At 35.8% G+C, this 15,628-nt stretch overlaps 1 protein-coding gene across 1 annotated transcript in view; it reads right to left on the bottom strand.

Moving 5' to 3' along the window:
* Nucleotides 1-15,628, bottom strand: part of SCIN (scinderin) — a 72,703-nt gene that overhangs the window by 34,836 nt on the left and 22,239 nt on the right. Inside the window, exon 4 of the mRNA XM_029957445.1 lies at nucleotides 11,327-11,476. Coding sequence (XP_029813305.1) covers nucleotides 11,327-11,476 — 150 coding nt within the window. The remainder of the gene's footprint in view (nucleotides 1-11,326; nucleotides 11,477-15,628) is intronic.

The raw sequence follows: 15,628 nt of genomic DNA, 5'->3' as shown, positions 1-15,628 counted from the left end.
GCCCCTGAAATACCTTTATCCCTTTGTGGAGAAATCAAATAAAAAGGGTAATTTAATATATCAAATAGTGGATAAAGTTATTTTAGCTGATAGAAAGCATGTGAAGTACATGTTTGACTAAAAAGATAAAGTGAATTGCAAGTCTGCAGGAGAGATTCGGCTCAGGTCATGATCTCACAGTTCTTAGGTTCGAGCCCCATGTCGTGTTCTGTGCTGACAGTTTGAAGCCTGCTTGGGATTCTCGGTCTCCCTCTTTCTCTGACCCCCCCCAAAAATAATAAATAAACATTTTTTAAAAGTATGTGGCCTAATTTTTGGAAGTTATAAAAATAAGTTGGCAGCAGATGGGATTCCAGCTACCTGGTTTTTTAAAACTTTTTAAAATGTTTATTATTGAGACAGAAACAGAGCATGAGTGGGGAGGGGGGCAGAGAGAGAGGGAGGGAGACACAGAATCTGAAGCAGGTTCCAGTCTCCGAGCTGTCAGCATAGAGCCTGGTTTGTGGCTCGAACCCACAAACCAGGAGATCATGACCTGAGCTGAAGTCAGATGCTTAAGCGACTGAGCCACCCAGGTGCCCCAACTGTCTGTATGTTTAAGACCACTGTCTGTACTGAAGACAGCCTGCATGTGAGTGGCAGCTCTCTCATTCCCATTCTCACTCGGGCAAGTTAGGCAGCCTCCCTATCACTTACCTCCTTCATCCGTCAAGTAAGGGTACAAAAATGCCATTGGTGCTCTGCCCATCTCATCGTGGTCTACCTTGAAGGTCATTTGTAGATGATTTCTTAAAGGTCAAAACCTTCTGCTCTCTGTCTGATGGCATTATCTGGCCACCGAGCTGTGCTGTATCTATACACAAGATAGGCTGGAGTTCTGGGGAGTTAACACCCAAGGAGTGACCCTCAACTAATGAAGGACAGCAATTACTGGTTAAATCCTAAAGCCTCCTCAGCATCCCATGGGCTGATTCCCAAGTGTGTTCCATACAATTTCTCAGAGTCCCTCTGGGACTACGCCCCAGTTCCTCATAGCAGTGAACCATGTATTCACAAAGTATTGCCTCCCTTTACCCCTCCTTGGTGCTTCCAGGATCATCTTCCAAATACCACCTGCCCCCATGGTCTTGTATAGAGTTGGTTGCTGGAAGAACACAAACCAAGACAGTGGATAACACATATATCCACTTCCTGGAAGTGTTGTAAGAATTAAATGAGCTCTTGCTTGTAAAGCCATGGAAGGATTGTAGGGACCGGATGTTTGCCGTGATGGTGGCTGTCATCACCTCCTTTGCAGCAAAAATAAATCCATCACACATTTGTTTCTTAGCTTACGGAATTTCTGTGTTAATGATAAGCAGTACTTGTATGATATAAAGAAAAGTGCAACTTGAAAGATTAAGGAACAAACAACAGAATTCAGCTTCCCAGGGAGCCCCTCGCCCTTACCCCACAGAACAGCAGGAGGAGAGTAATTACGCCACACCGCAGTAAAGCTCCATGACGGTGAGTATCACAGCAATGGATATTTAATTGTAGTATGCTTGCTCCTTGCTTTGAAATAGCGTTTAATTAACGTATTTGTCTTGCCACATGCACTCTGTCACACTTCACTGAAATCTATTTTCAGTTTGGTTTGTTCTTTAGTTGCTTGAATTCATTGAAATCGGGCATTGACATTTCATGTCTCTGTTATGCATGGCATAGGACTTCATTTCCCACTTTATTTGCATGGCTCTTGTTTGTTTGCATGAAGGTACTCAGATATTTTAATATTTTTAACAGTGTGTGGGTACTTTTCTCCCGATTAGTAAAATGTTATGGAATACCCAGAACTGAGGATTGCCTCTTGGTTTCCATTAAAAATATACTGTATTTACCTGAACAAACCATGCTCTCTCTCTCTCTCTATATATATATATACACACACACACACACACACACACACACACACACACATATATATATAAAATAATTGGATATATATGGATACATATATATCCAAAATAATCTAACTGTAGAATTGTACTGGATACCCTTGCAAACATAACAGCATTTCTAATAGCAATCACTGGTTTTTCATTAGCCCAAGGACTGCCAATATAACCCGGTTCCACCACCGTGTGATCCTTGGCTGTCGATAAACAGGATTTAGAAGCACAATTCAAATGGCCTCCATTTTATGGAGTTTTTTCCAATATGTGTACACATTTCCTCATGATATTAAGCAAATATCAATTACAAAATAAATACTAGGGAATTATGAATTGCTCAGTCTTAGAGAGTCAACTTTGAACGTTGGGGCTTGGGGCTAATTCTTAGCACAAGCTATAAGAGGAAACTGATGTAAAATTAATAATACTGTGGCACCTGGGTGGCTCAGTCAGTTAAGCATCTGACCTGATTCCGGGTCAGGTCATGAGATCACAGTTCATGAGTTTGAGCTTCTGCATCGGGCTCTGTGCTGGCAGTACATTGCATGCTTGAGAGTCTCATTCATATTCTCGCTCTCTCTCTCTCTCTTTCTGTCTCCCCCCCCCCGCTCTCTCTCTCTTTTTCTCTCAAAATAAATAACATAAACATTGGGGCACCTGCATGGCTCAGTCAGTTAAGTGTCACACTCTTGATTTCAACTCAGGTCATGATCTCACAGTTTGTGAGTTCGAGCTCTGTGTCAGGCCTTGTGCTGGCAGTGCAGAGCTTGCTTGAGATTCTCTTTCCCTCTCTCTTTGCCCCTTCCTGCTCTCTCCTTCTCAAAATAAATAAAGACTTAAAAACTTTTAAGTAAAATAAATATTTAAAAAATTAACATTACTGTTAATAATTATTAATACATATTTGAAAAACTAATTTACAAAATGAATGCCAAGAAATTATGAATCACTAAATCTTAGAGATTTGGTGCTTTGATATCTGAATTTGGTTAATTCTTAGCACAAGAGATAAGATGAAGTTGACCTAAAACTGTTGAAAGAAAATAGTCTTACTGTTAGTTTTTTAAATTATATACTATCACTAATATTATAACAAACACAAGGAATGATATAAATACAGAAAGTGAAACCTGCCATTCTAGTTCAATATTTATCTTAGTTTATTGATGCAGATATAGATTCTGCCAGGGAAAGGATCTATCCTTCCATATTGCCCATCTGTCCTAGAACTATACTATCTTATTTACAGGTTCTATCACACTAGCCTCCACTTCAGCAGCAAACTAAAGGAAAAATTATCTCCTTCAAAAATGATCGCCAAGTGGTATTAATTTGGGTTCATTATACAAAAGTGACACTTGATCAATAAGGTCGCAAGTCTTCATGTTGACCTTTAGTGTAGCAAAGTGGAAGACTATTTCAACTATTATATTGCAGCATATGGTTAACTACACTGTTGCTCTATTTCTTAATGACTGAGCCATCCAGGTGTCTACTGCTGCTGTATTTCTTATCTTTGTTCTGAATATTTCAACTCCCCACACTGGATAAATTGAGTACCTGAATTAAATGAATACCTGAATTTAGTGCAATATCAATAAATGGGAAAAAAAAAGCTATAGCAACCACAGTGTTCTTGAAGGCACTATAACTCTGTGGTATATGCTATTTGTCACTATAATTCATACACACACACACATACACATATATATACATATATAATTTGTTGTCAAGTTAGCTAACATACAGTGTGTACAGTGTGCTCTTGGTTTTGGGGGTCAATCCCCATGATTCATCACTTACATACAACACCCAGTGCTCATCCCAACAAGTGCCCTCCTCCATGTCCATCACCCATTTCAGGATTTGTGCATGTACTGAATATTATGGCTACAAAGCAAAATGGAAAAAAATGATTCATTTATAATGCAACAGAGAGAAGAAAAGGAAAGCTTCCCACGTGAGGGTACCTCTGATATTTTCTCTCTACTCAGTACAAAACTAGAGAGAGTGCAAATATTTCAGACCCAAGTAAGTTGAAAATCTTTGAGTGGTTAACCCATAAATGGTCCTCCTCTTACCACATGACTCTCATAATAATGTTATTTCTGACAGTGAATACTGATGAACACTTATGTGCCAGACACCATGCTACAAGAATGGAAACTACCAAAATATTTAAGACATTGTTCAATTTCCCAAGAATTTACCAAAAAAACCCCTGGAAAATAATGAAGGGATAAACAAGGAAGCTAAAGTTACTTGGACAGCACTCAGGAAGGGCTTATCTGACAAATATCCGTCTCTTAGTGCCAAAGTGTTTACTTAGTCTATTGACCAAATTAATATCTCAGGCAACTCACATTTCCACCCTTACAAACTACAGAGTTGTGACCAACAATGAAATCAATAAGAAGGCAACAGAAAATAGGTTACTGAGTGATGGGGAAGGGAGTGCTATTACAAACCCACAAATCCACCTTAAGTCCTATATTTAAGGAGCTCAAAATACCCATGTTTGTCCCTAGATGCTAAAAAAGGAATTTGATTTTTATTTTTGTATTGCTTTTCTATAAATCTTCAGAAACCTTAAAAAATATTATATACTCATTGTTCCAAAATGGTCATGAGGAGGATTTTCTAAATAGCTCCCTATTTCTTTTTTTAATGTTTATTTATTTATTTTTGAGAGAGAGAGAGAGAGAAAGAGAAGGAGAGAGGGAGGGAGAGAAAGAATCCCAAGCAGGCTCCACACTGTCAGCACAAAGCCCAGTGTGGGGCTCAATCTCATGAACAAGGAGATGCTGACTTGAGCTGAAATCAAGTGTGCGATGGTCAACTGACTGAGCCAGCCAGGTGCCCCCAGCTCCCTATTTCTATTTTTGGTATCATCTGATACTCTTCTACAAAGATAAATGGGGAGTGATTTATCTAATCAAAGATCATCCCCAGAAAATAGTTTTTCCCACTTTCTATAGCAACATTTTCATGCTTTATTTCAGTATACAGTATTTTAAAGCTTAAATTATGATCCCATGGAAATTCAATAAGCCCAACATTATGCTATGAAACAAACATTTCCACAGAGAAACTTTGACAGAATTCTAAATTTCCAAATTTCCAAAACTTTCCTTTTTTTTTTCTTTCTCAATCTTCTACTTTGCATGCTAAAATGTCTCACTATTCCAATGCTCAGGTCATCAGATGTTCAAAATCACTCCCTGTTTTACTTTTCCATAAATTTAGATTATATAAGAACTTAGGAAGCATTACCAATGTGCACAGCCTTTTGATGTTAAGTGTGGGGGAAGAGTAAGACAAATATACTGGGTGATTTCTACACTTGCGTAGTTCCTTGGAGTTCATGAAGCATATTCACTTTGAATCTAGTGATGTCAAGAGGCAGCACCAGGACTGTGGGCTACAGCCAAGAAAGGTGGTCAAGGTCAACAGACAGCAGTATTGTGTGCTAGAGAGAGAGAGAAGTGGGGTTTGTGGTAGCTGGACACTAAGTGGGGAGGTGAGCTGACCTGAAAGGAAGGACTCTACAGATTAGAGTGTCCAACTACAGCTCCCAGAAACAGCCAATTTTATCGTAGAACGAAAAGTTTTAGACACCAGATACTTTTTGTTTTTAATTTTTTAATGTTTATTTATTTTTGAGAGAGATAGAGGACAGAGTTGAGAGTGGGGGAGGAGCAAAGAGATGGAGGGAGACAGAATCTGAAGCAAGCTCCAGGCTCTGAGCTGAGAGCACAGGGCCCGAGGTGGGGCTTGAACCCACAAGGCACGGGATCATGACCTGAGCTGAAGTCAGCGCTTAACCAGCTGAGCCACCCAGGCGTCCCAAGATACCAATTACTTATTTCTTAATGTGCTACACACTTTCACCAGAGTACACATCGCCTACCACATGGGAAGGTACTGCAGTCAATATAAACAAGCCCAAGACAGCTATTACTTTCCAAAAGGTTAGTTATTAACCGTCTTCCTGCAGAAAGGAGACTAGTAGAATAGATGAACTGTACTTATCTAACTACCAACTGCTCTTCTATAAATGTAGTTGATTTTAAAACAATCAATGGTACGTCTTTTTCATATCTTCACCAATACTATTACCTAAAACATAGTATCTCTTTTTAAGAGAAATTACTATCCTTTAGAAAACAGAAAAACAAATGTAGTGGGTTTCTGGTACCATGCAGTTTGCAGTTAATTGTATTAATTATCTAAATATGACTGATCAAGAAGTTAGAGCCCTAAAGGCAACACAGATCTAAAGACAGTGTAATGTCCTCCCTCAAGGAACTCAGCCTGCAAATGATAACACATAAATCTTATTTGGCAAAATGCTTGGGAAAAATAGAACTACATTTTTATTCTTAGCCTAAATAGACATCTCTAAAGAGTAATTGGAGAAATATTTACAGTATTTAACTCCAGATTTTACCTACAAGATACCCAGATGAGCACACCATACACATTCAATCAACTTGCTAAGAGAATGACTGAAAACATTATTTTATTTTCAAGTTGTCAACTATGACTTAGAATGAACACAACCTCCTATTGGAAGATCCTTTGGAGGTTAATCTAGCCTATATGCTATTATCATGCAGCCTAAAATACATGAATTTTATTATGAGAAGGCTTCCAATAATGGTGGTATCCAACCATGCTTTCTGGTATTGGTGGCCCCTACTTTCTGACTCTTAGATTTAGTGCATGCTTTTCTTCTCAGACAATAAAATAAGTAATTTCTGAGCTTCCTTGGAATGAACATAGTGCTCAATAAACACTTATTAACTGAGATGTAAAATGATATTCCAATTTTCCTTCCAAGTTTCTTTTTTTGTTGTCTAGAACCTGAAAAATTATTGTGCATGACTCCCCAGGGAGCCTTAGTAATTTAATAAAAGCAAGAAATCTAACAGTTCACCAATATAGCAGATGCTTACAATTTCCTTGTGGCATAGTTACTGCCAGTATTCCACCACTAGCATTTACAATCACTATAGACTTAATAAGCTCATTAAATTATATTGAAAAAAAGTCTTTCAAGGTTAGAAAAATTAGTTGATTTTTGTTGTTGTTTCAAAAAACTTTTGCTACTGCTACATTCTCTTTTTGATATCTACCAGCTGCTGCTTTTTAGAAAATTAGTCTATAAAACAGATAAATTAGCGACCTTTGCCATTTTTCCTCAGGGCACTCTTCTGGCTTCCCTCCTAATGTTTAGACGATGAATAGGACCATTGAAGAAAGTCAACCTTAGGGTTAGTGGCATATTTAATTTTCCTTCACATTCATTGATTATTTCTTTTAAATAGAAAAAGAAGAGCAAGAAAAAGCTTTACATAATTTATGTACAGTTTTTCTTAGTAAATACATTAACAGTGATGAAAAAACATGGACAGGGTAAAATGTGATTTTACCTACAGGCTTTAGTTTAGTTCCATGAACAGAATAATTTTCATGTTTAGGTAGATGAGTCTGTAAAAGTGATAAAGATACAGGAAAGAGGCTGCTTCCCCAGACAGGCTTATTAAAACATGTTGTCTTCTAGTCTTGTCTAATGAGGGCCCTTTTAATTACTCTCCCAAGTATTTTGAAGGGTAAATTTATGACCATCATAGAATTAAATCATATTAAAATTATATGAATATAATAGTATAAACAGCTGAAATATCTAAAAGTAAAGATGAATTCTTCAAAAAACTCTCAGTAGAAATATTTTTCACTATTTATTGTGTTGAGCACTTTGATGTGTTAGACATATTCAAAATACTCAGAATCCAGTATGGAATAATGATAACAGAATCATTTAACTGGGTTACAAATCCTGCTTTTAAGCCATTATTATCTGAAGATAAATAACTTAAAAGAATATCATTAAAAATGAATCACTTAAAAGGACCATTTTAAAAGATGTTTTGAAGGATTCTTAGATTTTTAGAATCCTTTTCTAGCAATATCAATAGTTTCATTAGAGTCCCTGAAAAAGAAATGACATTCCATTGTCTTCAACAAGGAAACCTTGTGTGTGTGTGTGTGTGTGTGTGTGTGTGTGTGTGTGTGCGTGCGCGCTATAAGCCACTTTGGATAACTTCTGAAGCCTATGAGCCCCCTTCTAAGAAAAATAATTTTTAATCACATAAAATAAAATACAAAGTATTATAATGGAAACCTGTTATATTGGGATACAACTATCAAAATGTATTTTCTAAATGTGATAAAGTAATATATGGAAGTTTTCATTTACTCATTAAATAACAATAATTAGCAGGTCTAATAACTATCACAATTACCAAGAAGCAACAAATACCAAAGATATCTTAAAGTTATCTGCAATAATGTGATCTGAAAAGTCACAGATGCTGCTTATGCGACTGTTTTGTCGACTATATTCATAACTGGAGGTTTTCAAGAAGAGGTTAGTGAAAATAATGTAATTTTCTTCTAACCAAATTCATTACCTCTTTGAGTTTTATCACTGTGGGTACAATATTAAGAAAGCCTAGAGGGGCACCTGGGTGGCTCAGTTGGTTGAGTGTCCGACTTCAGCTCAGGTCATGATCTAGCAGTTTGTGGGTATGAGCCCTGCACTGGGCTCTGTGCTGACAGCTCAGAACCTGGAGCCTGCTTCGGATTCTGTGTTCCCCTCTCTCTCTGCCCCTACCTCACTCTCTCTCTCTTTCTCTCTCTCTCTCTCTCTCTCTCTCTCTAAAAAACAAATAAGCATTAAAAACAAGCCTAGAAAGTCAAACTAGTTTATTACAGGTGCATGATTAATCCATCAAATGACTATTTACCCCTGTGATCAGGCTACAAAACAGCATTTGTAAAAACAAAAAGCCCAACAAATGTTTTTAAAATGAAAATTCATTATGTAAATGAGACCTGTGAAATATAATGCAGTATATACTAAATGAACTGAATAAAAAGCAAAGTAGGTGTTTTCTAGGATATTTTAAAAACCCAAAGATGAAAATCTCTAAAAATAAGACATCACATTTTATATTATGGATTATCTCTCTTATCTCTATCATTCATATTTTAAAATCAAAGTTATGTTTTTTTACAATTTTTTTCTTCAGGTTTGCACTTCCTTTTAAAATTCAGTGTAATGCTTAAGTTTCCCCCCTCCTCAAAACTCTGAAAGAAATACAATAAGCAAGTATATCATATGTATAGACGCACAGTTCAGGCCCTCAACCTCAGTGGCTTCGCTTCTTGCAACACAGTAGAAATGATTTGATTACACAGAAACTGCCTAAGAGACAAGATGGAATGGCCCTAAAGGGACCAGAAGCCACCCTGTCTAACTCTTTACTTCACAAATGAGGAACCAGAGACAACAAAGGTTACAGGACTTGCTTGGGACCCAAGATGACAATAGAAAACTCATCTGATAGTTAACACAGCACCTCCCCCACGACTCCACCAGGGCGAATCTTGCACCTGGGTCCACACCTACCAAAACATAGTTACTGAAACAAGAGGTTACAATCAAGTAGAAGTACATCCTACTTATAAAGTTTTGTTTCCAAATATGAAACTTGGAAGACTTAAATGGTGATTACATGTCAGAACAGGGGCCTTTAAAGAATATTAAAAGTTAAAGAAGTTGTGTTTTGAATTGTTTTCAAAGTCTAATTTAGTAGCCATGTTATTATGACTATTAAAAGCCAGTTAACCCCTAATTTTATTTTGTTTTTTAAGATGTCCTTTTTTTCCTGATTATAAAATGAAAACATATATCTATTACGATAAATTTTGAAAATACGAAGACAAAAACAAAAAAATTAACAAGCAGCCAAATCCCAAGAGCCAAGGCCATATTGGAAAACTGGCAATATTTCAGAATATTTCTTTCCAGATACATATGTATATATGATATGTAGTTATATACCTACATATAAACTTATATATTAAGATATTATTATATATAAAATTTTATATCCTGCATTTTCTCTTAGCATTTAACCTTGAACATTTTCCCACTCGACAAATGACACTTCTCAAAAGTCACTAACATGAATATCTGTGTTTGGTGGTTATTAAAATAATAAAGTTTAAAGATATTACAATAATAAGGGGACTTGGATGGCCCAGGAGATTAAGCATCCAACTTCAGTTCAGGTCAAGTTCTAGTGGTTGGTGAGTTCAAGCCCACACTGGCCACTGTGCTGACAGCTCAGAGCCTGGAGCTTGCTTTGGACTCTGTATCTCCCTCTTTCTGGCCCTCCCCCACTCACAGTATCTCTCTCTCTCCCCCCCCCTCTCCTATCTCAAAAATAAACATTAAAAAAGACATTGCAATAATAAAATGATCTTACATATAATTTTTGACCAGTGGATTATGGAAGCTATTACTACATCAAGTGACTCATGTATAAAAACACTGTGAATCAAAATTATTAAAAACATGTGTACAACACAGTCATTAGAAAAATTTAGTGCAAATAACTAAAATCATTGAGGAAAATTTCAATATCCTAGAAAATCAGAAAAATTAAAACTCAAAGAGATACCACCTTTAAATGCAGGAGGATTCAAGACAATATTATAACAGTAAATTTTGACAGGGTTCTGTAAAGTCAAGAGGGAGCAAACATTGGTACATTTTAGTGCCTGACATACCACAGGGGGGTCAATGAATAATGTGGCTTGAACACACGGGAATCAATGTACCAGTCTGTATCAAGACACCTGACTATGACTATCCCCTTGACCCACAATCGTAAGGGAAAGTATAAAATATATACACTTTGGCACTCACTGCAGTTTTCTTAAAGAAGAAAAACTGTTTACAACTAAATGTTTAAGACTGCTATGATTGTTAAGCAAATAATGTAGGTATAAAGAGCCATGGAGATAATTTTCAAACTAATTTAACTACTATACTAAAAATCATAAGTGTCTTGCCTATAATTCTTTGTTTAAAATGATTGAAGCATTTAAAATATTATTATATTTAATCTCTTGGAATAAGATTTTGTTTCATTCTTTTAGCATAATAATTAACTTTAAAATTGAAAAATATCCCTGTATTAAAAAATATATATTCAGAGGCCCACATGAATAAGCTATTATTATTTACTTCCAAAATATATTCCTACAGTCAATCTCAAAAGTGCTACCCATCCGTCCTGTGTGATAGAAGATGAAGTCAGCACTTCCTCTGGTGGTCATACCAAGGGTGAAAGAAAACAGTCATGACTTTCTGTTTTCTCTGTACCATCACTTAGAGAACCTTGATTTTTCCTCTTTCCTAATCGTAGCCTAGACCCAGTATTAGAGAATTTGCTAAAATTGTCACACACACACACACACACACACACACACACCCAACTTAGAGTGGTAAACCTTTAAAAAACAAGTTACAACACCTGTCTGAGCACTGATGGTTCACTTCCATCTTCCACCACAATTAGTTGTGCTCTTCCTTTCCTTTCATTGTCCCGAATGCCAATGGCAACCTGGCTTGCCTTCAGACGCTCATATTTGTTGCACGAGGAGCCACACCACTGGTAAATTTCCTACAAGAAAGAGACAAATCTTTTGACCGCAGAAATAGGTGCAGCATATTTAGTCCTGCTGTATACTCACTGTGATTAATTAGGAAAAAATAAAAAGATATAAAAAGGAAAATAAAAGTTTTCTATCATTGAGGTATATACGATTTTATACCTCATTCTATATCCTGTTTTCGGTTAGCATTATAACATAACCATCTTTTAAACATGGAAAATATAAGTATACACTCACCATTCTATGTATGTATCCACTAGTTCTAATTTATGAAAGTAAAGTATATATTACTCAAATTTAAAATAATAAATTTACCATATTTCAGAAAGGTAGTCAAGAATCTGTTATAATAATTGGCTCTTGATTTATAAAAATTGATCTAACACTTTTATAAAGCAACCTAATGAATCTTACCAAGAGCCATAAAAAAATTAAAACCTTTGACCCAGTCAACGCACTATCTGACATTCATTTTAATATATTATTCATAAAGATTAGGGAAGACCATGTGTACAAGGGTGGTCGTTGTTATGTAATTAGTGGGCATTGGAAAGACATTAAATGTTCAGGATAATAGGATACTATATCCTATTAAACAGGATAATAGTTCTATATAATTGTGATCTATAGAAAAAACAGATACTTAATATCAAAGTTAATTTTAACACAGAAACTTATAAAAATAAAAATAGAATGACAGTTTTGATACATTGTAAATAGATTATATTAGCTGTAATTTAGATTAAAACATTTTAAGTGCTAGACTCAGGTATAGTGTTTAGAAGGTATAGATACAAATGTAAAATAGCAATAAATGTGGTTTAGTGAAAGAAAGAAAAATGTTATGGTACCTAGGTTTGGTGGGGGTGTGGGAATGGGCATGATCACACTCTATTTGTGTTGTATAAACTGCCATAATCTTTTTCTGAGGGAAGTTGGGCAAAAATTGTATGTGCTTTTAGGATAAGGAAATTCATTTCTAGTTATATCACAGAAATATTCAAACATGGTTTACAAATGCAAACAAACAAACAAAACAAAACAAGAAAGCCACACATGTCCATCAATAGGGAGAAGGCTGTATAGATATTCTATGGATATTGCAGACTATTCCTCAATGGCTAAAAACTAAAGAAAATGTTTCAATACTGACATAGGAAATTATTCAAGTTATACCATCCAGTATAAAATAAAGCCATAGACTAATATAGTTCTACTTAAGGGGAAACAAGCTCTGTTTATATACTAATATACACACAGAAAGAAAGCCTTCATTTGGAGTCTATTTGAACACCATGCCCAGGTCAGCAGTTAACAGAGTGAAAACAAATGGTCCCCAACGATTAGTCAGTGCCTATCACTGAGCATTAAAATCAGGTGGTGGGGTAGGAATGGTGATCTTTAAAATTACAGATACCTGAGCAATAACCTTAGGGACTCTCAGATGTATTCTGGGCACCCCTGTGTTTTGAATGCACCTCAGACGGTTCTAGCATTCAGCAATGGCTGAGAACCCCTCAGCCCTGCCAGGTGCCCTAGCACAGTGCACCTGGCGGGCATTTACAAAGAATCTGCAACATCTAATTACCCAATGAAGCCAAGCAGGCTTCTCTGCTAAGTGCACCTAGGCTCTTGACTCAGATTTCTTTCCTATGCTATTCCATGAGACTTTGCAAATTATTCTTTTCTCAGTAGGTCTGAGAAAACAACTTCTAATATTTACATTACAGGGAAATATAGGATGTAGATCAGAAGATCAGATCTCTAGATTTCTCAGACTTAGCAACTTTCACTACGGGCTTGCTCAGCATTTACATAATTGTCCAACAGCTGTTTATGTTCTCCCTACCTTCAAAGAGATGATATAAAATCACACTAAGTTTTATTAGCTTCTGTAAAGCATTATGGAAGCTTGGTAAAATGTGTTTAGAAAAGAATTATAGATAATAATTTAATTTAATTATTAATTAATGTAGAATTTTATGATATTCCATGAAACCCAAAATATTTTCTATGATATTACCTTGGGCTGGGAGTTTCTATGTGTGGTATCAGTTCACAGATAAATTTAGTTATACACAACATTCCTCACCATTACTGATAGACCTCAGTTTCCAGTTTTAAAACAGCAAAAAGAACAAAGCTGGAGATATCATAATCTATGATGTCAAGATCTGCTACAGAGCTACAGTAACCAAAACAACATAGTACAAGTGCAAAAACAGACATTTAGAACAGAGGACTCAGAAATACACCCATGCCTATACAGTCAATTAACCTGTGACAAAGGAGGCAAGCATATATAATAGGGAAAAGACATTCTCTTTAATATATGATGTTGGGAAAAGTGGACGGCTACATGAAAATGAGTGAAACTAGACCACTTTATTTCACCACACAGAAAAATAAACTCAAAGAAGATTAAAGACCTAAATGTAAGATCTGAAACCATGAAATTCCTTAAGGAAATCATAAGCAGTAACTCTTGGACATTAGCAACATTTTTCTGGATGTGTCACCTCAGCCAAAGGAAATAAAAATGAAAACAAACAATTGAGTCTACATCAAAGCAAAAAACTTCTGTACAGTGAAGAAAACTACCAACATAATGAAAAGGCAAACTAATGAGGAGAAAATATTTGCAAATGATACATCCAAAAAAGGGTTAACATCCAAAATATACAAAGAACTCACACAACTCAACACCAGAAACAAAACAAACAAAAACCCAAATAATCTGCTTTTAAAAAATGGGCAGAGCACCTGAATATACATGTTTTCAAGAAAGACATATACACAGACGGCCAACAGACACAGGAAAACATGCTCAATGTCACTCATCATCAGAGAAAGGCAGATCAAAACCACAATGAGATATCCCCTTACCCCTGTCAGAATGGCTAGAATCAAAAAGACAAGACTTAACAAGTGTCAGCAAGGGTGTGGAGAAAAGGGAGCCCTTATGCACTGTTGATAGGAATTTAAATTGGTACAACCGCTGTGGAAAACAATATGGACGTTCTCAAGAAATTAAAAACAGAACCACCTTATGATCCACTAATGCCACTGCTGGGTATTTACCCTAAGAAAATGAACACACACACACACACACACACACACACACACACACACACACAATATTACTCAGGTATAAAAAAGAATAGGATTGGGTGTTGTATGGAAATCAATTTGACAATAAAATATTTTAAAAAAAAAGAAAAAAAATAATGTGGTTGAAAAAAAAAAAGAATAGGATTTTACCATTTGTGAAAACACGGATAGACCGAAAGGGTCATATGGTAAGTAAAATAAGTCAGAAAAAGACAAATATCAAGATTTCACTTACATGTGGAATCTAGAAAATAAAACAGACAAACAAACACCAAAAACAGAATCATAAATACAGAGAACAAACTGTAGTTGCCAGAGGGGAGAAGGGTGAATGAAATAGGTCACAGGGATTAAGAGATACAAACTTTCAGTTATAAGATAAATAAGTCACAGGGATGAAAAGTGCAGCATAGGAAATGTAATCAATAACATTGTAATAACATTATATGGTGACAGATGGTAACCACACTTATTGTGGTGAAAGCTATGTAACATATGGAACTGTCAAATCACTATGTTGTACACCTGAAACTAATATAATATGGCGTGTCAACTATACCTCAATAAAAAATTTTTAAATAGTGAAATCTTATTTAGGAAATGCTCATAAAAAATAACAATACTTTTAAAAGTAGAATTTTCCTTTCAACTCAAGATGACCAAATCACAAAAGGAAAATTTCTTGTCGGGCATGAAAATAAATGCTTTGTGCTATGCTTACTCTTTTATTATTTATTTTGTGTTGCTCCTTCTATAAAAATGACAGGTTATCTTATTTACCAGTCTTGATTTTTCATGGTTAATTCAGACATGAAATACAATAAAATAAACACTGTGCTTATAAATTGCCAAAAGCCAGAATTGTTTAAAGGGTTATATTAATTAAAAAAGCCTTTTCCTTGGGTAGAAGACATGAACAGACACTTCTTCAAAGAGGACATCCAGATGGCCTACAGGCACATGAAACGATGCTCAACATCACTTATCATCAGGGAAACACAAATCAAAACCACACTGAGATACCACCTCACACCAGTCAGAGTGGCTAA

This window comes from Suricata suricatta, chromosome 2, assembly GCF_006229205.1.
Source record: "Suricata suricatta isolate VVHF042 chromosome 2, meerkat_22Aug2017_6uvM2_HiC, whole genome shotgun sequence".
NCBI lineage: Eukaryota > Metazoa > Chordata > Mammalia > Carnivora > Herpestidae > Suricata > Suricata suricatta.
The sequence above is the reverse complement of the archived record's forward strand: the minus strand, read 5'-3'. Positions and strand labels throughout refer to the sequence as shown.